The sequence below is a fragment of the Procambarus clarkii genome, chromosome 6, assembly GCF_040958095.1.
Source record: "Procambarus clarkii isolate CNS0578487 chromosome 6, FALCON_Pclarkii_2.0, whole genome shotgun sequence".
Taxonomy (NCBI): domain Eukaryota; kingdom Metazoa; phylum Arthropoda; class Malacostraca; order Decapoda; family Cambaridae; genus Procambarus; species Procambarus clarkii.
This window is the reverse complement of record NC_091155.1, coordinates 15,243,461-15,269,833: the sequence shown is the minus strand read 5'-3', so window position 1 is coordinate 15,269,833 and position 26,373 is coordinate 15,243,461. Positions and strand designations below refer to the sequence as shown.

The window sequence follows — 26,373 nt, the reverse complement described above, 5'->3', positions numbered from 1 at the left end:
GTTTGTAGCATAGTTAAGTCAGCATTGTTAACTAAGTTACCTGGCACCGGAATAGAGAGATAAGAAACGTAGGACATTTATTTTATTGAAAAAAATCCCCCAACAATGATGAATCTTCTCTGAAATCAGTATTTCCCATTTATAATATTTTTCCTGATTAACACGTCCTAAATGAGTGCAATAGAAAAAAACTTATATGAAATTAAAAACACCTGTTTACTGCAAGAACCTGCACCTGCTTCACACACACACACACACACACACACACACACACACACACACACACACACACACACACACACACACACACACACACACACACACACATAGGGGCCTGGTAGCCTGGTGGATAGCGTGCAGGACTCGTAATTCTGTGACGCGGATTCGATTCCCGCACGAGGCAGAAACAAAGGGGGCAAAGTTTCTTTCACCCTGAATGCCCCTGTTACCTAGCAGTAAATAGATACCTGGGAGTTAGTCAGCTGTCACGGGCTGCTTCCTGGGGTGTGTGTGTGTGTGTGTGTGTGTGTGGTGTGGGGGGGGGGGGGAAAGTAGTTAGTAAACAGTTGATTGACAGTTGAGAGGCGGGCCGAAAGAGCAAAGCTCAACCCCCGCAAAGACAACTAGGTGAATACACACACACACACACACACACACACACACACACACACACACACACACACATAAAAAAACAATTGAGGGCGGGCTTTTTAATCACCAATATTGTATCAAATGTCAAGTAAGCGATGACAGCTCCAGTCCGAATGATAAAATGTGGTTTGGCTTCACCTTTTACCATTTTTGCGAGTTGAAGTGTCATGCAATTTGGAAATAAATATATAACATAATACAAAATGTCTAGCTTGCTTGTGTGAAGAATGCAACCGACGCATGTAAACATTGCCCTAATGCTCTTTAATCCAATCACCATCTCCCTTGTTAACGAATCAAAAACACTTTAAACAAGACTCGTAACTAATTTTATCTGAGCTTCTCTCGAACATTGGTGCTCGCTTCAATTCTTATGATCGTATCACATATCTGTAAATGCCTCGTTGAACAAAGATCAAAATGCTGGTTAGTCCAGCGGCCCAAACCCAGCAGTTTAGTAATGAAAAGCAACCCGTCCTCGACTCAAGTCCATTACATCCAGCGGTCGACCCCACAGACGCATTCATCAATTTTACCATGCTGTTCATTCAAAACGGGAATTTTCTCAAGTATAAATTAATAATATAATATATTAGCATATTGTGCATATATAAGCATAGGATAGGTTAGGTGTTTAGGTTCTGTTGGCGATTATTTGTATTTGTAGTACGTGGGTGAAGCATTTACAGCGTTGTGATTCGAACACAAGTCGTCAGTGAAGCACTTGTTCCGAAGTGTTCGAACGTCAGCAGTTGTGAGTCGTGTGTAAACCGTTTTTCATTCATAAACAGCTGGGGGGGTTGGCGGGTGGATGGAATCACTTTTGGGTCTTTGTTTGGAGGACGGGCTGGTACACACGACTCACAACTGCTGACGTTCGAACATATCCGGAACAAGTGCTTCACTGACGACTTGTGTTCGAAGCACAACGCTGTAAATGCTTCACCCACGTACTACAAATACAAATAATCACCAACAGAACCTAAACACCTAACCTAATCAAAGCTATGTCTAACTATACACATACATATGTGTTTATATAACTTATATATGAAAACAAACCAATACACAGTATGTTAAATTTGATAAATGCTTGTGGGGGGGGGGGGTTCGGCCGCAGTTTTAACGAGCCTCGCATGGGAAGGACAGTGTGCTGTTCTAATAGCAACTCTGTAAATGCTTCACTCACTTACTGTAAATGTAAATAATTATCAACATTACCAAAACACCAAACTTAATATACACCTAACTATACATACACCTGTGATATATAACAATATGAATTTATATGACAAAAAAACACAACTATTTATAATACAGTTAACGTTAAAATTGATGACTGCGTCTCTGCGGACGGCCGCTGCTTTAACGAGCCTGGCCTGCGGACAGTTTATGTAGAACGTATTTTTCATTCAGGAACAAGCGGGCAGTGGCTTGATTATTGAGATTTGGCCAATGTTTTTGAGATCATTCTCAATTATCCTTAGTTAGAATTTAAGAATAGAATTCGAGAAATTTTCAGATATTCTTAGCTGTGTGATTACGCACCTATGGAGTGGGCTATTCTTACAGGTCTAATGAAGACATTTTCGAAACGGTTCATCAGTTCATTCACCAATTTTCGAAATCAATTAATAAAATCATGATAGATTGAGACATAGACGAGGAAAAAGCGATAGAGATAGCTAACTTTCCCTCGCTCTATTGGCACATAAGATGTCATTACTTTACAACGGTAGCCATCATATTTCTTGCAATTAAAACTTGTTTTGCTGAAAAACAACAGAATTAAAAATCCTGCCATTCACGATGACCTGATTAGCATGGTATATCGCTTATATTTCAGGGGCAACATAAAATTAGCAGGACGAATAAATTATATATGGGTTGCTTTGAACCCATTGCACATAAGTTCGTGTTTTTTTCCCATCATAACAGACTTAATAAGATGAAAATTGGTTTTAAGACTTTCCACCATATCAGACTTAACTATATCTACTCCGAGCCCACACACACACACACACACACACACACGTAGTCTAATTACGAAGATACTCCCCAAACTCATTGACTCTTCCAGACTTTAAGTTGGTTTACTCAGCGTAAACCAACTTTACTCATACATGCCAACGCTTAAAGATGGCCATTTGCTCCTTGAAGTTGCGCTCAAGGCATCGCTCTCGCCAATCTATAAGTTCCTTATTGAGTGAGATTTTTTTATTTATCTTGATACACACTAATAAAGTAGTACAAAGACGTGCAATAATTGGGGGTTTATAATCTGGATATAATTTAATAAAATTGTTTTGGTCTCTTTGTGTATGATAGTTTTGTCATCCCTGACCTTAAATTGGCAAAGAGAAGATATAACAAGTTTTATATTTTTATGTTTTTTTAAAGTTATATAAAATATAACTTTACACACACACACACACACACACACACACACACACACACACACACACACACACACACACACACACACACACACACACACACACACTATACGATGGCTTTCTATCAAATATATTAAGAACTACCTCACGCGAACAAGATAACCATTAATAATCGATTATTTAATAGAGTTTCACACATACGCTAATCTTGTATATGTAACTATACACCAAAATAATTATAGCACAGTATATACAAATATATCATATAGAAAAAGTATGACACGAATACTAAGTACGTTCAAAAACCGACTTAATTTTCTCACTGTTGGTGAGGCTAACGATTTGATCCTATTTTTGTAAGTTTATTTATAGAAAGTTTCTGTGAATGATTATTTTTTTTGTCACCTTGTAACATACTGATGATAGAGCGCCATCTTGTATGATTGATTGTACGCCATCTTCCACGCTGGAACCTTAAAGCATTTGCAGATATTAGTCTCCAAACTTGAGCTTACGAGACATTAGTTTTGAGTTCATAGCTTTGAGACTTTTTGCTTTAGCCTCCAAACTTGAGTTTAAGAGACATTAGTTTTGAGTTCATAGCTTTGAGACTTTTTGCTTTAGCCTCCAAACTTGAGTTTACGAGACATGAGTTTTGAGTTCATAGCTTTGAGACTTTTTGCTTTAGCCTCCAAACTTGAGCTTACGAGACATTAGTTTTGAGTTCATAGCTTTGAGACTTTTTGCTTTAGCCTCCAAACTTGAGTTTACGAGACATTAGTTTTGAGTTCATAGCTTTGAGACCTTTGCTTTGAAAGTTCTTAACTTTGTAAATTACTTGGTCATTAGTTTTTTTTAAATCAGAGTTTCGAAACTCCAACTGCGAGACATCTGCTTCAACACCACAAACTCGAAACATTTGCTTCGAAGAACGAAGCTAGTCGATAACTTTATTAATTGTCTGACATTTTAACCAACTATTTCTCTATGAATTTTAATTAGAGTCCGGGGTGCCATCTTTCAGAGAGTTGGCACTCACATGAAAATAAATCAGTGTCACTTTGGAATTAACACGCCATTGGCGCTTTGTAGATATTGATCATTGAGCAGTAGTACTTCCTTAGCACTGAGGAGTTAGTGGGAACATTGCAATCATCTGATGGATAGTGGTAATTGTGCCAGATGCATCTCTTGATCTCTTCTTCAGTCTCTATGCCATTGTAGACTGAGATCACAGAGCTCAGTCTCCTCTCGTGTATCAATATCACTTGTTATCTTTGTTATCTATAGATGGCATCTTGTATACATGATTTATGGAATGACTTTATGTTTGTGGTGTTGTGCTGACAGACGGGCGAGTCGGATATCGTCTCTCTCTAACAGTCTGGCCTTGATATCATATTATTTATGTAGCAGTCTGGGCTTGATATCGTATACAGTATGGCTTTTGGTCTATAGAGTTTGCTTAGCCCTGACAGTACCAAAAACGTTTGGTACTATGTTCTAATTATCGACATCACTGGAAACGTTCAGATAACAGCCTTAGGTTAGTACCATATTGTACGTTGTACCAACCTAATAGTTAAGGCAGTATTAGTTTACATTCTTCCATTGTGGGTAGTGTAAAGTAGCATTATACTTGGTTTCTGCCAGTATGTAGTTCATAGCTATAGTGCCATACTGTAGTCTGCTGTATTGGCGTCACTGTATTCCAGAGAACCCAGTGATGCTCTGGCACACTGTAACAATCTTAAGCTACATTACATAGCTTGCTGTAGCCATTATTAGGTGGTAGATCGTAGCATAGAGAATCCTTTGTTTAACGTCTTATGAATTTAATTAGTGCCACCTTCGAGTCAGTGACTAAGGTGATTATGAAAATACGAATGAATCCTTGACTTGCGACCTTAAAGAGTGCAATAGTGATTCTTCGGTGAGCGTGAGGAGACTAGGTTGACTATCGTCGTATTAAAGCTTATAAACACATTCCGGCAGCAGTATGGTCGAAGCCTCCGCTAGCTGCGAGTCGACGCGGAAGCCTCAGGGTCGCTCAGTAAGCTTCCCGTCGATCGGTCTGTGGGAAGAGAGGTTGGAGAGGGAACTCTTCCGGAAGGGCGGGGTGCTGTGGGGTGGTGGGCGGAGCGACGGTGACTGTGTTAGCGGTGGTGGGGTGGGCGGTGGCGGGGTGATAGGGCTGCAGGAGCGGCTGGTGGACGAGGTCGTGGTCGTAGCGGGCTGTGAGGGGCAAGGAGAGGTCGTCGACGGTGCGGGAGATGACCATGTGTCGACGCAGCCAGCACAGACCATGACATCGCCACGACCACCCGTGGAAATAGAGCACCAGCCATCCCTGTGGAGAGAATACAAGAGTCACTGCTGGGTTGCCCATGAGAGCACCACATGTGCTGGAGGTACGGAGCAAGAACATATGTGTAGCGACGGTACGTGTAGGTGTAGGTACAGGTGTAGGAACGGTATGTAAAGATTAAAGTGGAGTCTCACTGTACCAATATAAGCCTGGCATATGTGGTTCTCTGTGGACCACATCTAGTAGACAAGCATTTTCGTCCAAGTGACACACAGATGCCTCAATCTAGTTAGACTCGTTACAAAGTAAGGATAATGATAAATTATTCCAATGCAATGTCACACAAAAGAATTAAATCAAAATGAAAATAAATCGAAATCTGTGAAAATTCAATTTACCAATGCAATCGGAAACATTGAAAGGGAATTGTAACATATTTAGTACAGCGTGTGTTGTTATTATGTGAGACAGATGGCGCTGTTAAAAAAAAAAACACGTTTTTACCTGTCACAGGTATGGCATCTATATAGTAGGTATATAAAAACACGCATGTATTCGAATGGAACGTTGTTTCAAAATTTCAAAGCAATTGGTGAAGAACTTGTGGATATTACAGCGCGTGTTGCTCTTACGTCCAACAGATGGCGCTGTTTTTCAAAAAAATGTATGTTTTTTCCTGTCACAGGCGAGGCATGTATATAGTAGGTATATAAAAACACGCGCCTATTCGAATGCAACGTTGTTGTCAAAATTTCAAAGCAATCGGTAAAGAGGTTTCAAAGATTTCCCTCACATGAAAAACACATAAAAAACACATAAAAAAAGTTTTTAAAAAAAGCATGTTTTTCCTGTCACAGACGTGACATCAATATAGTAAGTATATAAAAACCCGCTTGGATGCGATTTTTTGCAAAAATTTTCATTTTTTCCACTGTGTCAGTTTTCCTAAGTATTTTATACATCTCTGCCATGTCCCCACCTTCTTATCAATTCAGAGTCATTTCTTTATTATGCACCTCATACCCATTCCGTGGACGGTGGTGGAAAGGGGTTACAGATACCTCACCCTGGTCTCTTCCCTCTCACCAATCTCTCACCCTGGCCTCTCCCCCTCTCACCAATCCTGACCTCTCACCAATCCTTCACCCTGCCCCCCCCCAACACCTGAGTGTGTGCTCTCCCAAAACAAACAAACGTCAATTGGAATTCAGCTCTGACCAAATAAAACGGAAAAATATAACATTTGTATTTTTTTTTGTCTCGAGTTTTTGTTCTTCATCTTATTGTTAAAGACAATGTTATTATTACATTTTAGGTAAATGAGACTCTTTGTCTGTCTGTCTGTCTGTCTGTCTGTCTGTCTGTCTGTCTGTCTGTCTCTCTCTGTCTCTCTCTCTCTCTCTCTCTCTCTGTCTCTCTCTCTGTCTCTCTCTCTCTCTCTCTCTCTCTCTCTCTCTCTCTCTCTCTCTCTCTCTCTCTCTCTCTCTCTCTCTCTCTCTCTCTCTCTCTCTCTCTCTCTCTCTCTCGCTCTGTCTCTCTCTCTCTCTCTCTCTCTCTCTCTCTCTCTCTCTCTCTCTCTCTCTCTCTCTCTCTCTCTCTCTCTCTCTCTCTCTCTCTCTCTCTGTCTCTCTCTCTCCCTCTCTCTCTCTCTCTCTCTCTCTCTCTCTCTCTCTCTCTCTCTCTCTCTCTCTCTCTCTCTCTCTCTCTCTCTCTCTGTCTGTCTCTCTCTCTCTCTCTCTCTCTCTCTCTCTCTCTCTCTCTCTCTCTCTCTCTCTCTCTCTCTCTGTCTGTCTCTCTCTCTCCCTCTCTCTCTCTCTCTCTCTCTCTCTCTCTGTCTCTCTCTCTCTTTCTCTCTCTCTCTCTCTCCCTCTCTCTCTCTCTCTCTCTCTCTCTCTCTCTCTCTCTCTCTCTCTCTCTCTCTCTCCCTCTCTCTCTCTCTCTCTCTCTCTCTCTCTCTCTCTCTCTCTCTCTCTCTCTCTCTCTCTCTCTGTCTGTCTCTCTCTCTCTCTCTCTCTCTCTCTCTCTCTCTCTCTCTCTCTCTCTCTCTCTCTCTCTCTCTGTCTGTCTCTCTCTCTCTCTCTCTCTCTCTCTCTCTCTCTCTCTCTCTCTCTCTCTCTCTCTCTCTCTCTGTCTGTCTCTCTCTCTCTCTCTCTCTCTCTCTCTCTCTCTCTCTCTCTCTCTCTCTCTCTTTCTCTCATTAGTGTACAAAATTCAAAATTACACCTAAGATATCATAAAAATACTTTAAATACTAGCTTTAGCTCGATCCCTTAGCTGACCATATTAACTCAAAAAGAATTCAATTTGGTATTTTATATTAATGAATTAAGCGAATAACTTATTTATTTCACATTTTTCTCCTAAGTCATGGTAAAAAATAAATATAACTAAACATTTATATTAGAAACAGAACATTATGTGAGGGGGAGAAGCCATGGCCGCTGTTTGGTATCGAAATTATAATTCTAGCCCTGTGCTGAAAATTTATTCACGGCCCGTGTTCTCATTGGCTATTCTCCCGGCGTGTTCCCATTGGTTTATTTGCAGACTTGGGATTAAAAAGAAATAGATTCTTTACCACGTAGGTATTGAATTGTGACTGAGCTTGATTCAGGGCTCATATATATATATATATATATATATATATATATATATATATATATATATATATATATATATATATATATATAATGTCGTACCTAGTAGCCAGAACGCACTTCTCGGCTTACTATGCAAGGCCCGATTTGCCTAATAAGCTAAGTTTTCCTGAATTAATATATTTTCTCTAATTTTTTTCTTATGAAATGATAAAGCTACCTATTTCATTATGTATGAGGTCAATTTTTTGTTTATTGTAGTTAAAATTAACGTAGATATATGACCGAACCTAACCAGCCCTACCTAACCTAACCTAACCTATCTTTATAAGTTAGGTTAGGTTAGGTAGCCGAAAAAGTTAGGTTAGGTTAGGTAGGTTAGGTAGTCGAAAAAAACATTAATTCATGAAAACTTGGCTTATTAGGCAAATCGGGCCTTGCATAGTAGGCTGAGAAGTCCGTTCTGGCTACTAGGTACGACATATATATATATATATATATATATATATATATATATATATATATATATATATATATATATATATATATATATATATATATATATATATAATATATTATATATTATTAAATATGACCGAGAAAGTAAGATTAATAATTCTAACACGAATTTTCTCAATCTTTCGTACATTTCTTTTCACTGTTGGTGGTAATTCAAAAATCAATTCTCCAAAATTCATTTTTATTTCTAGTCTGACGCGACACTTGAGCGCGTTTCGTAAAACTTATTACATTTTCAAAGACTTTAGTTACACATACACAACTGAATAGAACTTACACATCTCTGATTTGTTTATATCTACATTTGAGTGAGGTGGATGGGGTGAGGTGGTATTTAATAGGGTATTAAATTCATCAACACAAGACAGAACACGAAACAATGGGTATTGAATAGAAGTGATTGTAGAAAGCCTATTGGTCTATATTTCTTGATGCTTCTATATTGAAGCGGAGTCTTGAGGTGGGTAGAATATAGTTGTGCATTAATTGGCTGTTGATTGCTGGTGTTGACTTTTTAATGTGTAGTGCCTCGCAAACGTCAAGCCGTCTGCTATCGCTGTATCTATCGATGATTTCTGTGTTGTTTACTAGGATTTCTCTGGCGATGGTTTGGTTGTGGGAAGAGATAATATGTTCCTTAATGGAGCCCTGTTGCTTATGCATCGTTAAACGCCTAGAAAGAGATGTTGTTGTCTTGCTTATATACTGGGTTTATTGGAGCTTACAATCCCCAAGAGGGCATTTGAAGGCATAGACGACGTTGGTCTCTTTTAAAGCGTTCTGCTTTGTGTCTGGAGAGTTTCTCATGAGTAGGCTGGCCGTTTTTCTGGTTTTATAGTAAATCGTCAGTTGTATCCTCTGATTTTTGTCTGTAGGGATAACGTTTCTATTAACAATATCTTTCAGGACCCTTTCCTCCGTTTTATGAGCTGTGGAAAAGAAGTTCCTGTATATATATATATATATATATATATATATATATATATATATATATATATATATGTCGTACCTAGTAGCCAGAACGCACTTCTCAGCCTACTATTCAAGGCCCGATATGCCTAATAAGCCAAGTTTTCATGAATTAATTTTTTTCGACTACCTAACCTACATAACCTAACCTAACCTAACTTTTTCGGCCACCTAACCTAACCAAACCTATAAAGATAGGTTAGGTTAGGTTAGGTAGGGTTGGTTAGGTTCGGTCATATATCTACGTTAATTTTAACTCCAATAAAAAAAAATTGACCTCATACATAATGAAATGGGTAGCTTTATCATTTCATAAGAAAAAAATTAGAGAAAATATATTAATTCAGGAAAACTTGGCTTATTAGGCAAATCGGGCCTTGAATAGTAGGCTGAGAAGTGCGTTCTGGCTACTAGGTACGACATATATATATATATTATATATATATATAATATATTATATATATATATATATATATATAATATATAATATATTATATATATATATATATATATATATATATATATATATAATATATTATATATATATATATATATATATATAATATATTATATATATAATATATTATATATATATATATATATATATATATATATATATAATATATTATATATATATATGTATATATATATATATATATATATATATATATATATATATATATATATATATATATAATATATTATATATATATATGTCGTACTTAGTAGCCAGAACTCACGTCTCAGCCTACTATGCAAGGCCCGATTTGCCTAATAAGCCAAGTTTTCCTGAATTAATATATTTTCTCTAATTTTTTTCTTATGAAATGGTAAAGCTACCCATTTCATTATGTATGAAGTCAATTGTTTTTTATTGGAGTTAAAATTAACGTAGATATATGACCGAACCTAACCAACCCTACCTAACCTAACCTAACCTATCTTTATAGGTTACGTTAGGTTAGGTAGCTGAAAAAGTTAGGTTAGGTTAGGTTAGGTAGGTTAGGTAGTCGAAAAACAATTAATTCATGAAAACTTGGCTTATTAGGCAAATCGGGCCTTGCATAGTAGGCTGAGAAGTGCGTTCTGGCTACTAGGTACGACATATATATATATATATATATATATATATATATATATATATATATATATATATATATATATATATATAATATATTATATATATATATATATATATATATATATATATATATATATATAATATTATATATATATATATAATATTATATATATATATAATATTATATATATATATATAATATATTATATATATATATATATATATATATATATATATATATATATATATATATATATATATATATATATATATATATATATATTATTAAATATGACCGAAAAAGTAAGATTAATAATTCTAACACGAATTTTCTCAATCTTTCGTACATTACGCTTCACTGTTGGAGGTAAATCAAAAATCACTTCTCCAAAATTCATTTTTATTTCTAGTCTGACGCGACACGGGCGCGTTTCGTAAAACTTATTACATTTTCAAAGACTTCACAAATACACAACTGATTAGAACGTATCTCTGATTTTATATCTACATTTGAGTGAGGTGGGAAGGGTGATGTGGCATTAACACAAGACAGAACAGGAGGGGATATTAATAGGGTATTAAAAGTATCAACACAAGACAGAACAGAAACAATGGGTATTGAATAGAAGTGTTTGTAGAAAGCCTATTGGTCCATATTTCTTGATGCTTCTATATTGGAGCGGAGTCTTGAGGTGGGTAGAATATAGTTGTGCAATAATTGGCTGTTGATTGCTGGTGTTGACTTCTTGATGTGTAGTGCCTCGCAAACGTCAAGCCGCCTGCTATCGCTGTATCTATCGATGATTTCTGTGTTGTTTACTAGGATTTCTCTGGCGATGGTTTGGTTATGGGAAGAGATTATATGTTCCTTAATGGAGCCCTGTTGCTTATGCATCGTTAAACGCCTAGAAAGAGATGTTGTTGTCTTGCCTATATACTGGGTTTTTTGGAGCTTGCAGTCCCCAAGTGGGCATTTGAAGGCATAGACGACATTAGTCTCTTTTAAAGCGTTCTGTTTTGTGTCTGGAGAGTTTCTCATGAGTAGGCTGGCCGTTTTTCTGGTTTTATAGTAAATCGTCAGTTGTATCCTCTGATTTTTGTCTGTAGGGATAACGTTTCTATTAACAATATCTTTCAGGACCCTTTCCTCCGTTTTATGAGCTGTGGAAAAGAAGTTCCTGTAAAATAGTCTAATAGGGGGTATAGGTGTTGTGTTAGTTGTCTCTTCAGAGGTTGCATGGCTTTTCACTTTCCTTCTTATGATGTCTTCGATGAAACCATTGGAGAAGCCGTTATTGACTAGGACCTGCCTTACCCTACAGAGTTCTTCGTCGACTTGCTTCCATTCTGAGCTGTGGCTGAGAGCACGGTCGACGTATGCGTTAACAACACTCCTCTTGTACCTGTCAGGGCAGTCGCTGTTGGCATTTAGGCACATTCCTATGTTTGTTTCCTTAGTGTAGACTGCAGTGTGGAAACCTCCGCCCTTTTCTACACTAAGGAAACAAACATGGGAATGTGCCTAAATGCCAACAGCGACTGCCCTGACAGGTACAAGAGGAGTGTTGTTAACGCATACGTCGACCGTGCTCTCAGCCACAGCTCAGAATGGAAGCAAGTCGACGAAGAACTCTGTAGGGTAAGGCAGGTCCTAGTCAATAACGGCTTCTCCAATGGTTTCATCGAAGACATCATAAGAAGGAAAGTGAAAAGCCATGCAACCTCTGAAGAGACAACTAACACAACACCTATACCCCCTATTAGACTATTTTACAGGAACTTCTTTTCCACAGCTCATAAAACGGAGGAAAGGGTCCTGAAAGATATTGTTAATAGAAACGTTATCCCTACAGACAAAAATCAGAGGATACAACTGACGATTTACTATAAAACCAGAAAAACGGCCAGCCTACTCATGAGAAACTCTCCAGACACAAAACAGAACGCTTTAAAAGAGACTAATGTCGTCTATGCCTTCAAATGCCCACTTGGTTACTGCAAGCTCCAAAAAACCCAGTATATAGGCAAGACAACAACATCTCTTTCTAGGCGTTTAACGATGCATAAGCAACAGGGCTCCATTAAGGAACATATAATCTCTTCCCATAACCAAACCATCGCCAGAGAAATCCTAGTAAACAACACAGAAATCATCGATAGATACAGCGATAGCAGACGGCTTGACGTTTGCGAGGCACTACACATCAAGAAGTCAACACCAGCAATCAACAGCCAATTATTGCACAACTATATTCTACCCACCTCAAGACTCCGCTCCAATATAGAAGCATCAAGAAATATGGACCAATAGGCTTTCTACGAACACTTCTATTCAATACCCATTGTTTCTGTTCTGTCTTGTGTTGATACTTTTAATACCCTATTAATATCCCCTCCTGTTCTGTCTTGTGTTAATGCCACATCACCCTTCCCACCTCACTCAAATGTAGATATAAAATCAGAGATACGTTCTAATCAGTTGTGTATTTGTGAAGTCTTTGAAAATGTAATAAGTTTTACGAAACGCGCCCGTGTCGCGTCAGACTAGAAATAAAAATGAATTTTGGAGAAGTGATTTTTGATTTACCTCCAACAGTGAAGCGTAATGTACGAAAGATTGAGAAAATTCGTGTTAGAATTATTAATCTTACTTTTTCGGTCATATTTAATAATATATGTCTACAGGAAAGACTGCTACCAAAATATACTAATATATATATATATATATACATATATATATCCGGATGGTGTTCCAATATTTTTATTTTCGAAACCTATAAAAAATAGCAATCTATTCCTTCGGGTCTAGTGGTATCTAGGTTCTTCAGCCCGTCCTCCAAACACAGGCCCAAAGTCCATTCCAAGCACCCGCCAAACCCCTTGTTTATAAATAAAAACAGTTTACACACGACTCACAACTGCTGACGTTCGAACACTTCCGGAACAAGTGCTTCACTGACGACTTGTGTTCGAACCACAACGCTGTAAATGCTTCACCCAAGTACTACAAATACAAATAATCGCCAACAGAACCTAAACACCTGACCTAACCTATGCCTAAATATGCACAATATGCTAATATATAACAATATTAATTCATATTTGAGAAAAGTTCTGTTTTGAATGAACTGAAAGTTAAAATTGATGAATACGTCTGTGGGGTCGACCGCTGGATAGAATGGACTTGGTCTGAGGACGGGTTATGTTTGAACAGTTTTTCATCCATAAACAACGGGTTTGGTAGCTGGGTTAATGCGCATTTGAACTTCATTTATAAGGACGGCCTATCCTCAGATTTTGCTCCTCGAAGGGACGGCCGGGGCCCAAAGACGCATTTTAATATATTGTGTATTCAAAATGAATGTTTTCTCATGCATAAAAAAATCATCTTGTATATTATAATTTTGTCTATAGTTAGGGCCTCGTAGCCTGGTGGATAGCGCGCAGGACTCGTAATTCTGTGGCGCGGGTTCGATTCCCGCACGAGGCAGAAACAAATGGGCAAAGTTTCTTTCACCCTGAATGCCCCTGTTACCTAGCAGTAAATAGGTACCTGGGTGTTAGTCAGCTGTCACGGGCTGCTTCCTGGGGGTGGAGGCCTGGTCGAGGACCGGGCCGCGGGGACACTAAAGCCCCGAAATCATCTCAAGATAACCTCAAGATCTCAAGATAGGCCGAAAATGCAGAAGGCCAATTGTGCCACATGAGGCAGCTGAGATATATATCAACTCAAAGCTACGGGATTGCCTCGTTGGACGCCAGGGGGTGCAGACGTGCTCGCTCGCTCTGCCAGTTGCTGCCTGGAGCTGGGTGTGGGAGGGTGCTGTTTGGCGTGTCGGTGCCATGGATGCCCCCCTCTCTTCCCTATTGTGCATGCCCAGTCTGTTGGCCTCGAGTTTTCTAATCGAGCTAGCTATCCTGAGGTGGGGACAGTGCTGAGTGACGTGCTGCGGATCCCTGTGGTGGATGTTTAGGGCATTGAATTGGTGACTGCCCGCAGGGTGGTTGTGTTAGAGGTGGCGTATCGGGCGTTTTAACGTCGTTACAAGGGGCGGACCTTGCCCCTGCGGGCAGTCAGGGGCAAGGTGATGCAGAAGATGCAGGCACTGTCACTTTCTCAGATCGGAGTGATGCCATCGCATATGTTAGCGTGCATGGGGCGCCATTGTACTTCCTGGAGCGGCTGCTGAGGCGTTATTTCGGCTGGAGCGGTCGTCAGTGTGCGGTCGCACCTGCTCTCCTCGGGGTCCGCTTAAGGGTGTGCGGTCGAACATTCGCACCCTGGGAATGCACGCTTACATACATTATGGCACCACTGCGATCGGAGACGGTCATAGTGCCTGCACCTTCCAGCAGGGCGCAAGGGCCGCCCCTCGTAGAGATGTAAAAACGCCCTATACACCTCCTCCGTCGTTAGTTTAACAATCACCCTATGGGCAGTTACACCTCCTCCCTACTATAATAATATAATAATAATAATAATAATTTTTATTTAGGTAATGTACATACATAAAGAGATTTTACAAAGTTTGTTGGATTAATAGATAGAGCTAGTACATACAATGCCTAAAGCCACTATTACGCAAAGCGTTTCGGGCAGGAAAAACATTAATGACTAAAGCTTAAAACTAATGGGTAAAAAGAATAAGGTGTGTTGAGTACAAATAAAAATAGAGGTAAAAGAGGGGGGAACATTGTTGAAGAAGCAGCACAAATACAATTACAAATTATTACAGAAAATTACACTCAAACAGCGTTGATTTGAAAAAAAAAAAAAAACATACATGGGTTGACAACAGAGGGGTAAGGTGGGTTACAGGGAATTTATTAGGTATAGCTTCGTTTTTAACTTAAACTGGTTGAGAGAGGTACAGTCTTTAACATGGTTGGGAAGGTCATTCCACATTCTGGGCCCCTTGATTTGTAGAGCATTTCTGGTTTGATTAAGTCGTACTCTAGGAATATCAAAACTGTATTTATTTCTGGTGTGGTGCTCATGGGTTCTGTTACAACCTTCTATGAAGCTTTTGAGATCAGGATTGGCATTATAGTTTAGCGTTTTATATATGTATAATACACATGAGAGAATGTGAAGTGACTTAATGTCTAACATATTCAGAGATTTGAGTAAGGGTACCGAGTGATGTCTGGGGCCAGAATTGGATATTGTCCTAATAGCAGCTTTGTGTTGAGTAATTAGAGGACGTAAGTGATTTTGGGTAGTAGAGCCCCAAGCACAAATACCATAGTTGAGATATGGATAGATAAGGGAGTAATAGAGAGTCACCAGGGCAGGGCGTGGTACATAATATCTGATCTTAGAAAGAATGCCCACAGTTTTTGAAACTTTTTTTGATATGTTTAGAATGTGTCCCTGGAAATTCAGCTTGTGGTCAATGAGAATACCAAGGAATTTGCCATCTAATTTGTTACAAATTTGAGTATTGTTTATTTTGAGATTTATTTGATTAGAGGATTTATTGCCAAACAGAATATAGAAAGTTATGTCAATGTTAAGGGTGAGTTTGTTGGCAGTTAGCCACAGATGGACTTTATTAAGCTCAGTATTTACTGTGGCATTTAGAGCAAGGGGATCAGGACTGGAGTAAATGAAGGTTGTGTCGTCAGCAAATAGAATTGGTTTGAGGTGTTGGGAGGCATTTGGAAGGTCATTAATGTAGATGAGAAAGAGGAGAGGGCCAAGTATGCTGCCCTGGGGAACACCAATGTTGATGGGTAGGGTGGGAGAAATTGTATTATTCACAGAAACACATTGGAGCCTGTCAGTAAGGTAGGATTTGAGGTATTGTAGGGAGTGTCCTCTGACACCATAATGATGCAATTTAAGAAGAAAGTTTTGGTGGTTGACAGTATCGAAAGCTTTACGCAGGTCCACAAATAACCCAACAGGGAACTCATTTTTATCAAGAGCTGTATGAATCGAGTTAAGCAAACAAATAAGTGCATCGTTAGTGCTTTTTTTGGGCCTGAAGCCATATTGGCAAGGGCTAAGTATATTGAGTTTGGCTAGATATGAGTAAAGCTGCTTATAGATTAGTTTTTCAAAAATTTTTGACAAGTTTGGCAGGATTGATATAGGTCTCGTCTACTACGGGCAGTCACCATCTCAATGCCATAAATATCCCCCACGAGGACCCGCAGCATGTCACACAGCACCAACCCCCACCTCAGGATAACAGCACCAACCCCCACCTCAGGATAACCTGCCCGATTAGAAAACTCGAGGCATATAGACTGGGCACGCACAACAGGAGGGAGGAGGGCCCCCATGGCGCCGACACGCCAAACTGCACCCGACCCCTCGCAACTCAGGCACCAACTGGCAGGTTAGGCAAGCACGTCTCGAATTTTGTACTTTTTTGTGCTTTTGTGACTCGTGGTTTGTGATTTTGTGCTCTGCTTGCATGTAACAAAAAAAAAAACTCAAAGCTACGCTTGAAACACTCAAGCTATTTTATTCCATCGCTATTTTGTCCCATAGATCAACCACTCTATTTTCAAACCAGAATTTACTCAGGTCTAGAATGTTAATTTATCCAATTAATATCCATTGCTTCGCATTGATAAACCTAACAGCTTGTTATTTTTTTTTTTTTGAGATATATACAAGAGTTGTTACATTCTTGTACAGCCACTAGTACGCGTAGCGTTTCGGGCAAGTCCCTGGAATACGATCCCCGCCGCGAAGAATCGTTTTTACAATCAAGTACACATTTTACTGTTGAGTTAAACAGAGGCTACAGTTAAGGATTTGCGCCCAGTAAATCCTCCCCGGCCAGGATACGAACCCATGATATAGCGCTCGCGGAACGCCAGGCGAGTGTCTTACCACTACACCACGGAGACTGTAAATATCATCTTTCATAAACCCTTATCATCTATTTGTATTCTTCAGCAATGTAAAGTAAGCCTTCATAGTCTCTTCAAATGAAAACTTTCAAATTCCTGGGAGTTACTTCACTGCCCGCTTCTGTACTCCTTCAAGTGCATACTATAGAATGTCTATTTTATAGTATAAATTGAACATTCTTTGGTATAGAAATTTTGTCCATTTCCAAAGCTTGTCTAGAACGTCTTCAAGTAATTTTGTGTTTTCTGGAGTTATCTTCGGCGTTATAATGTCAACGTCTACATATATTCCCCAACATATATTCATATATGCTACATATATTCCCCTATGTACATATATTCCCCAATCCCATATATAAATTGTTTATGTAATTGGCAAAGAACGGAAGTCACAGGACGGAGATTATGGGGAAGTCAACTTACAACGGTTAATAAGACTAGATAATAGGACTTGACTCCATTAATGCAAATTGTTTCTTTAGAAATAACCACGCCTATATTCGCCTCAGGATAGAACCCCCTTCATAAAATGAGGCTCAAACTTCCTAATCAGTCTTTTGTAAGCATCAAAAGCCTTACTTAAGTCAAAGTAAATATTGTCACAATCCTTTCAAATCTCAACTGATTCAAATACGCTGGAAAGGATTGAGAGCAAATTTGTTAAACATAAGTGTACGTCTGGAGAGCCTTGGTGTGAATCCTTTAATCGACTTGAGAATGGTCCAGGACGGACCCATACGTCGTCGTCCCTTCAATTTCTAGTGTGTGGTCTGGTCAACATACTTCAGCCACGTTATTGTGACTCATCGCCTGCAATCCTTTAATAATATATATTTTTAAAGATGTAAATGGACAGCTTTTTGCTATTGTGGAATAAAGTAATTTAGCCACAATTTATACATTTGGTTAATTATTCAATAGGTCGCTGCAAGTGATCTATTTCCCCTCTTAAAAACTGGGACAATATTTGCTACACTCTTAAGATTCCGGAACATTGCTGAATCGTAATGATTAATTCACTAAGCAAGTCAAGGGCTCACTTAGCTCGTCTTTGCATTCTTTAAGGACCCTGGCAGAGATATCATCTAGCCCAGATTCACGAAGCAGTTACGCAAGCACTTACGAACCCGTCCATCTTTTCTCAATCTCTGGCGGCTTTGTTTACAATTATTAAACAGTTAATGAGCTCCGAAGCACCAGGAGGCTGTTTATAACAATTACAACAGTTGATTGGCAAGTTTTCATGTTTGTAAACTGTTTAAGAAATGTAAACAAAGCCGTCAAACATTGAGGAAAGATGTACACGTTCGTAAGTGCTTGCGTAACTGCTTCGTGAATCTGGGCCCTGGGGATTTGCGGGCATTAATTTCCTACCTGCTCAGAGTTCTTCTGGAGCTTTAATATCAAGTTCTTCTGGGGGGTTTAAAATTATGTTAATATTGTGGTTTAATATCAAGTTAATATTGTGGTTTAATATCAAGTTAATTCAGTGATTTAATATCAAGTTCATCTGGAGGTTTAATATCAAGTTAATCCGGTGATTTAATATTAAGTTAATCCGGTGATTTAATATTAAGTTAATCCGGTGATTTAATATTAAGTTAATCCGGTGATTTAATATTAAGTTAATCCGGTGATTTAATATTAAGTTAATCCGGTGATTTAATATTAAGTTAATCCGGTGATTTAATATTAAGTTAATCCGGTGATTTAATATTAAGTTAATCCGGTGATTTAATATTAAGTTAATCCGGTGATTTAATATCAAGTTAATCCGGTGATTTAATATCAAGTTAATCCGGTGATTTAATATTAAGTTAATCCGGTGATTTAATATTAAGTTAATCCGGTGATTTAATATTAAGTTAATCCGGTGATTTAATATCAAGTTCTTCTCAAGTTAATATACAACTTGTTTATTTAAAATGGTAATAATTTCTTTCTTATTGGCGGATACTTATCATAACTGATTTTTAGAATGACAGGTTTTCTTGCTTGAGTTTTTTTTTTTTATATTTGGAATAATTTTTTGTTGTCTGCTATTGTGTGCGTGCTAAACACTCTTCATTGTTTGCTTTTGTTTCCGTTGTTTGTTTTAACAGTTCTTGGTACTTTGAGAAATGATTGATCTGGACACTTTGATCTTTATTAATACGGATATATATATCTTGCTTTTTATTATTGCAAATAAATTTCTTTAGTTCTTTTAATATTTTTCTTTTAATATTAACTTGATATTAAACCCCCAGATGAACTTGGAATTAAATCACCGAATTAACTTGATATTAAACCAGAATATTAACTTGATATTAAACCCCCAGATGAACTTGGTATTAAATCACCGAATTAACTTGATATTAAACCAGAATATTAACTTGATATTAAACCCCCAGATGAACTTGGTATTAAATCACCGAATTAACTTGATATTAAACCAGAATATTAACTTGATGTTAAACCCCCAGATGAACTTGGTATTAAATCACCGAATTAACTTGATATTAAACCAGAATATTAACTTGTTATTAAACCCCCAGATGAACTTGGTATTAAATCACCGAATTAACTTGATATTAAACCAGAATATTAACTTGATATTAAACCCCCAGATGAACTTGGTATTAAATCACCGAATTAACTTGATATTAAACCAGAATATTAACTTGATATTAAACCACAATATTAACTTGATATTAAACCACAATATTAACTTCATTGTTATTCGAACTTTTCAATTTACGAGGTGTAGTGTGTTTCTGGGATTTAAATAGAGAGTTTTAAATAAATCCACATGATAATCCACTACCATGTCACCCACTTTTGGACTGCTTAAACTCTTTGTGTTTGCAGTACGTGCAAAGTTTTTGGAGAGTCCAGTGTCAAATGTTTTCACTCGCAAATACGGGGCTTACGGGGAGGATTAACAATCATTTAAGCATTGTTTTGGGGAATGGGCTGTGTTCATTCCCTCCAGCGGCCAACCCCAAACACAAATTCATCAACTTTAACATGCTGTTCATTCAGAATAGTTTTTCAGATATAAATTAATATTATATGTTAGCATATTGTGCATATATAGGCGTTGGTTTGGTTAGGTTTTCAGGTTCTCTTAGCAAGTATTTGTATTTGAAGTACGTGGTTGAATCATTTACAGCGTTGGGGCTCGAACAGAGGTCGTCAGCCAAGCACTGTTGGCTGTCAACACTACCAATCAACAGCCAACTAATGCATAACTATATTCTACCCACTTCAAGACTCCGTACCAATATAGAAGCATCAAGAGGAAGTATGGGCCAATAGGCCCTTTGCAATTACTTCCATTCTTCCCTTTCACTTATCCAATTTATACCCATTGTACCGTGTTCTGTCTTGTGTTGGTCAAAAGTTTGTTCACCTCATCCAAAACTGTTTCAACATATCACCTCACCCAAATGCGAGTATATAAGACAAGCTGTTTAGCGTTAGAGTTAGTAAAACTCTGTTAAGTGTTTTCAGGTTACAAGTTGTGTGTGTGTGTGTGTGTAAACTAAAGTCTTTGAAAATGTAATAAGTTATTACGAAACGCGTTCAAGCGTCGCGTCAGACTAGATTTAAAAATGAATTTTGGAGAATTGATTTTTTCAATTACCATCGACAGTGAAAAGACACATAAGAAATATTGAGAAAATTCGTGTTAGAATTATTAATCTTACTTTTTCGGTCATATTTAACTATATATATATATATATATATATATATATATATATATATATATATATATATATATATATATATATATATATATATACATATATATATATATTTATATAATATTATTAAATATGACCGAAAAAGTAAGATTAATAATTCTAACACGAATTTTCTGTATCTTTCTTACGTTTCTTTCCATTGTTGATGGTAATTCAAAGATCAATTCTCCAAAATTCACTTTTATTTCTAGTCTGACGCGACACTTGAGCGCGTTTCGTAAAACTTATTATATTTTCAAAGACTTTAGTTTACAAACACACAACTGAAACTGAATAGAGCTTTTACACATCTTCGAGTTTATATCTACATTTGGGTGAGGTGGATGAGGTGAAAACAAACTTTCAACAATGGGTATTGAATGGGTATTAAATTCAAACACAAGACAGAACACGAAACAATGGGTATTGAATGTGTATTAAATTCAAACACAAGACAGAACACGAAACAATGGGTATTGAATGTGTATTAAATTCAAACACAAGACAGAACTCGAAACAATGGGTATTGAATGGAAGTAATTGTAGAAAGCCTATTGGTCCATATTTCTTGATGCTTCTATATTGGAGCGGAGTCTTGAAGTGGGTAGAATATAGTTGTGCATTAATTGACTGTTGATTGCTGGTGTTGACTTCTTGATGTGTAGTGCCTCGCAGACGTCAAGCCGCCTGCTATCGCTGTATCTATCGATGATTTCTCTGTGTTGTTACTGATATATATATATATATATATATATATATATATATATATATATATATATATATATATATATATATATATATATATATATATATATATATTGGTGTATACTGGCAGCAAGTTTTCTTTCAAACATGTTTCATTGAATATGACCGCATATTCTGTATTTATTATTTTCTGGTTTAGGGCTTCTATCCCTCTAACTATTGTCTTAGCATCAGGGCTTAGTTGAAATAGGAGTTCTCCAAAACTCATTTTCGTGCTTTCGTAAAGTGATAATACTTTCAGTAAAGTAGTACTGATACAGTACGTACTTTCGTAAAGTACGAAAATGAGTTTTGGAGAACTCCTATTTCAACTAAGCCCTGATGCTAAGACAATAGTTAGAGGGATAGAAGCCCTAAACCAGAAAATAATAAATACATAATATGCGGTCATATTCAATGAAACATATATATATATATATATATATATATATTTGTAAAAAATTATTGTATCACCTCTGGCTGGAAGAAGGGGGACCCATAGCCTCGGAGGAAACCACACATAACGCATTGGAGGGAATGTAGGTCCCCTCCAATACAGTTTCTGTGTACTTTTCTCCTACCACCCCCTTCCCTTTTATATATATATATATATATATATATATATATATATATATATATATATATATATATATATATATATATATATATATTTATATATATACATGTATATATATACATGTATATATACAAGATCGTAAACATATTTTCCCTTCAAGTCACACACACAATCAACCAAGGTCACTACGGGTCACCCAACACCACCAACCAGACCTTAACAGAGGTCACCCCACACGACTTAAGACGACCACGAGCCCACGACCATTCACGTGTGATTACGTCAGGTACATCAACCTGAATTGACGCAGCCGACGTGGACGTTTTGCCTCTCGCTTCGCTGGCTTGACGGACGGGAGGAAATGGAGGAATAGAGAAGCAGAGGGGGGAAAGGACAAGGAGAAAATAATAGGACGGAAGATGGAAATGGAGAAAAAAACGTGGATAAAGAAGGAATGAGGAATATTAGGGAATATTAGGAGGTAGTGAAGAAAGAGTACAAGTATAAAATTGATCAGTAATGAGAAAAAGGTAACTGAAATGACCTGTTTTGTGTCCCTAACAAGTGAGTAATTGAGATAAGGGACACTGATATAAGGGACACTGGGTTACTGATAAAAAGGACCCTAGGACACTGATATAAGGGACACTGAGACACTGATATAAGGGACACTGGGACACTGATATAAGGGACCCTAGGACACTGATATAAGGGACACTGGAACACTGATATAAGGGACCCTGGGACACTGATATAAGGGACACTGGGACACTGATATAAGGGACACTGGGACACTGATATAAGGGCCACTGGGACACTGATATAAGGGACACTGGGACACTGATATAAGGGACACTTAGACACTGATATAAGGGACACTGGGTCACTGATATAAGGGACACTGGGACACTGATATAAGGGTCCCTGGGACACTGATATAAGGGTCCCTGGGACACTGGGACACTGATATAAGGGACACTGGGACACTGATATAAGGGATTCTGGATAAATCCCTTTTTGAAGTCTCAGTCCTGGATAAATCCCTTTTTGAAGTCTCAGTCCTGGATAAATCCCTCTTTGAAGTCAAAGTCCTGGATAAATCCCTCTTTGAAAACCCAATATTGGATAAATCTCTCTTTGAAGTCTCAGTCCTGGATGAATGGATGAATCCCTCTTTGAAGACCCAATATTGGATAAATCCCTCTTTTGAAGTCTCAGTCCTGGATAAATCCCTATTTGAAGTCACAGTCTTGGATAAATCCCTCTTTGAAGTCACAGTACTGGATAAATCCCTCTTTGAAGTCACAGCTAGTCCTTGATCAATCCCTCTTTGAAGTCACAGTCCTGGATAAATCCCTCTTTGATGTCTCAGTCCTGGATAAATCCCTCTTTGAAGTCACAGTCCTGGATAAATCCCTCTTTGAAGTCACAGTCCTGGATAAATCCCTCTTTGAAGTCTCAGTCCTGGATAAATCCCTCTTTGAAGTCACAGTCCTTGATAAATCCCTCTTTGAAGTCACAGTCCTAGATAAATCCCTATTGGAAGTCACAGTCGTGGATAAATCCCTCTTTGAAGTCACAGTCCTGGATAAATCCCTCTTTGAAGTCACAGTCCTAGATAAATCCCTCTTTGAAGACCCAATATTGGATAAATCCCTCTTTGAAGACTCAATATTGGATAAATCCCTCTTTGAAGACCCAATATTGGATAAATCCCTCTTTGAAGTCTCATAAAAAAAATATATTATATCTTCCAAAATAATATATTACATCTTTCTTAGTCATTTTATCACCTAAATAAATATTTAACACCAAAAATGCGTGTGTAGTATATAGATTTTTTAAGCCAGCAGGGAAGCCAGCGCCTGCTTCCATGTCCTGGTTTTGTCTGAGTCAAAACGGAATTGCATTTGCATTTCGGCTACTTATCTTGGCGCGCGCTGGGCGGAAAGCTACGAACCGAGGTAGATAAGGGGGAGGTGGAGGATAGGCAGCATAAAAGGAGGAAGATAAGGTTGGATAAGGGGAAGAGATGAGGGAATTAGGGAGAGAAGAGAAGGTGGAAGAGATATGGACAAGATTGAAGATCTGTCTCGTTTGGGAACGAGGGAGATTTCAGACTTATACTGTATCACTGTATCACTGTATCACGAGGGAGACTTCTGATTTATTGATCAAGTCAGTATTCTTAATTACACTTTTTAGTGTTGCTGAAATGCTATAATTTTATTTAGAGTATTTTTTTATTAATCGTTAAATAAGGATTTCTGTCATTTAGCGGCTTTTCAACTTCTTGACATAGTCATTCTTGTTCACAATGTTCACAATTCTTGTTCAACACCTAACCACTTCAGTCATTCACATTCAACGTATATTTTTTCAAAGCCCTTCACCAGCTTCCATAAATCAATCTGGGCTGCTGGGAATGAATCAGTTTAGTCGGGATCTATATACAAAACCCATATATACATTTATGTCTTTAGAAAAAATCTATTTATATTTATTTCCACGTTAGTAAATCCCCCTTGACATCGTTCACTTAATTTACTTCATTATTTGAGGTAATCAGGTGATGCCATTCTCACCCTACAGGGGGTATAAACTTGTGGAACCGCCTACCCGACGAAGCCAAATATGCCCAAACTCTGTTGAACTTTAAAATCCAGCTAGAGAAAAAAATCATCAGGATCTTTGACAAACCGCATGCTTCCTGTCCTCATCGAGGCCACTAGAGTGGTAATGGCCCTCAGGTAAATTCAGGTATGGTTCACGACGTGGGTCACAGGATAACTTACGGACGACGTGCGACCACTGTTATCTTTGTCTGTGGTCTCTGTTATCATTATCTGTGGTCTCTGCTAAGTTATCATTATCTGTGGTCTCTGCTAAGTTATCATTATCTGTGGTCTCTGCTAAGTTATCATTATCTGTGGTCTCTGCTAAGTTATCATTATCTGTGGTCTCTGCTAAGTTATCATTATCTGTGGTCTCTGCTAAGTTATCATTATCTGTGGTCTCTGCTAAGTTATCATTATCTGTGGTCTCTGCTAAGCTATCTTCGTTATCTGCTCTCAACTTTCTTTCAAAATGATCCCTTCAGACCTTTGATCGATGGCTGGAAATAGTCCCAATAGACATATCTATTAAGGTCAGTAACTATTAAGGTACTGTCTAATGGGTGAAAAAGATAAATAATGGGGAAATTCGTGTCGTTAGAAAGCATCTCAATCACTGTAATAGATAACCTTGATGTAAAGTTGCAAGTGTGAGCGCAGACGCTCAGCTATGCATAAAATACTTTGTGCGCCCCGATAATTCGCCCAAATTTTGTGTATATTTCAACTTTTCACATTGACTGTGCTCGGCGAGCAGCGGTTGGGCAATATCCACGGGTCATTCTGGCCCGTTAAGCTACATTGTCGTTGCTATATATATTTTTTTTCGGATCACACGGACTCCGTTTTCTAAAAATCCGGATTTTTAGAAAACGGTTTTTCCCGCCTGCTGCGAACGGTGAGTGACGTCACGAGAGGGAGAGAGGGAATTATTAGGGGGAAAGCGCCAAGCCATTACGCCTGCAAAGCCTTTTTAAGGGGTCAAGATAAAGATTTGAGCGGATGCTGAATACTAATTAGGTTAAGATTTGCTCTTAAGACCCGCGTAAGATGCTCTTCCGGAGGAGAATCAGTCTTGGAAGACTGTGGAGTTGCGCTCTGGTTGTCGGTCTGGAGTGGCCTCTCCAGGGCGCAAAGCCAGGGTAGGTTGATACGGAGAAGCTGTTACCCATGCAGCAGGTGACCCCCCCCCCCCCCTCTCCACGGAATTTTTTAGGGGGTTTGAATTTTCTTATAAGGGGGATGTGTGTTGCTGTCATTATTTATGATTTATGATGCATTTATGATGCATTTCTGTATTTTCTGAAATTTCAACTCT

General features: G+C 38.1%; 1 protein-coding gene across 1 annotated transcript in view; it reads right to left on the bottom strand.

The window, feature by feature from the left end:
- Positions 1 to 1,598: 1,598 nt before the first annotated feature.
- Positions 1,599 to 26,373, bottom strand: part of LOC123752963 (uncharacterized) — a 496,752-nt gene continuing 471,977 nt past the window's right edge. The window contains exon 7 of the mRNA XM_069305868.1: positions 1,599 to 5,397. Coding sequence (XP_069161969.1) covers positions 5,098 to 5,397 — 300 coding nt within the window. The 3' untranslated portion in view covers positions 1,599 to 5,097. The remainder of the gene's footprint in view (positions 5,398 to 26,373) is intronic.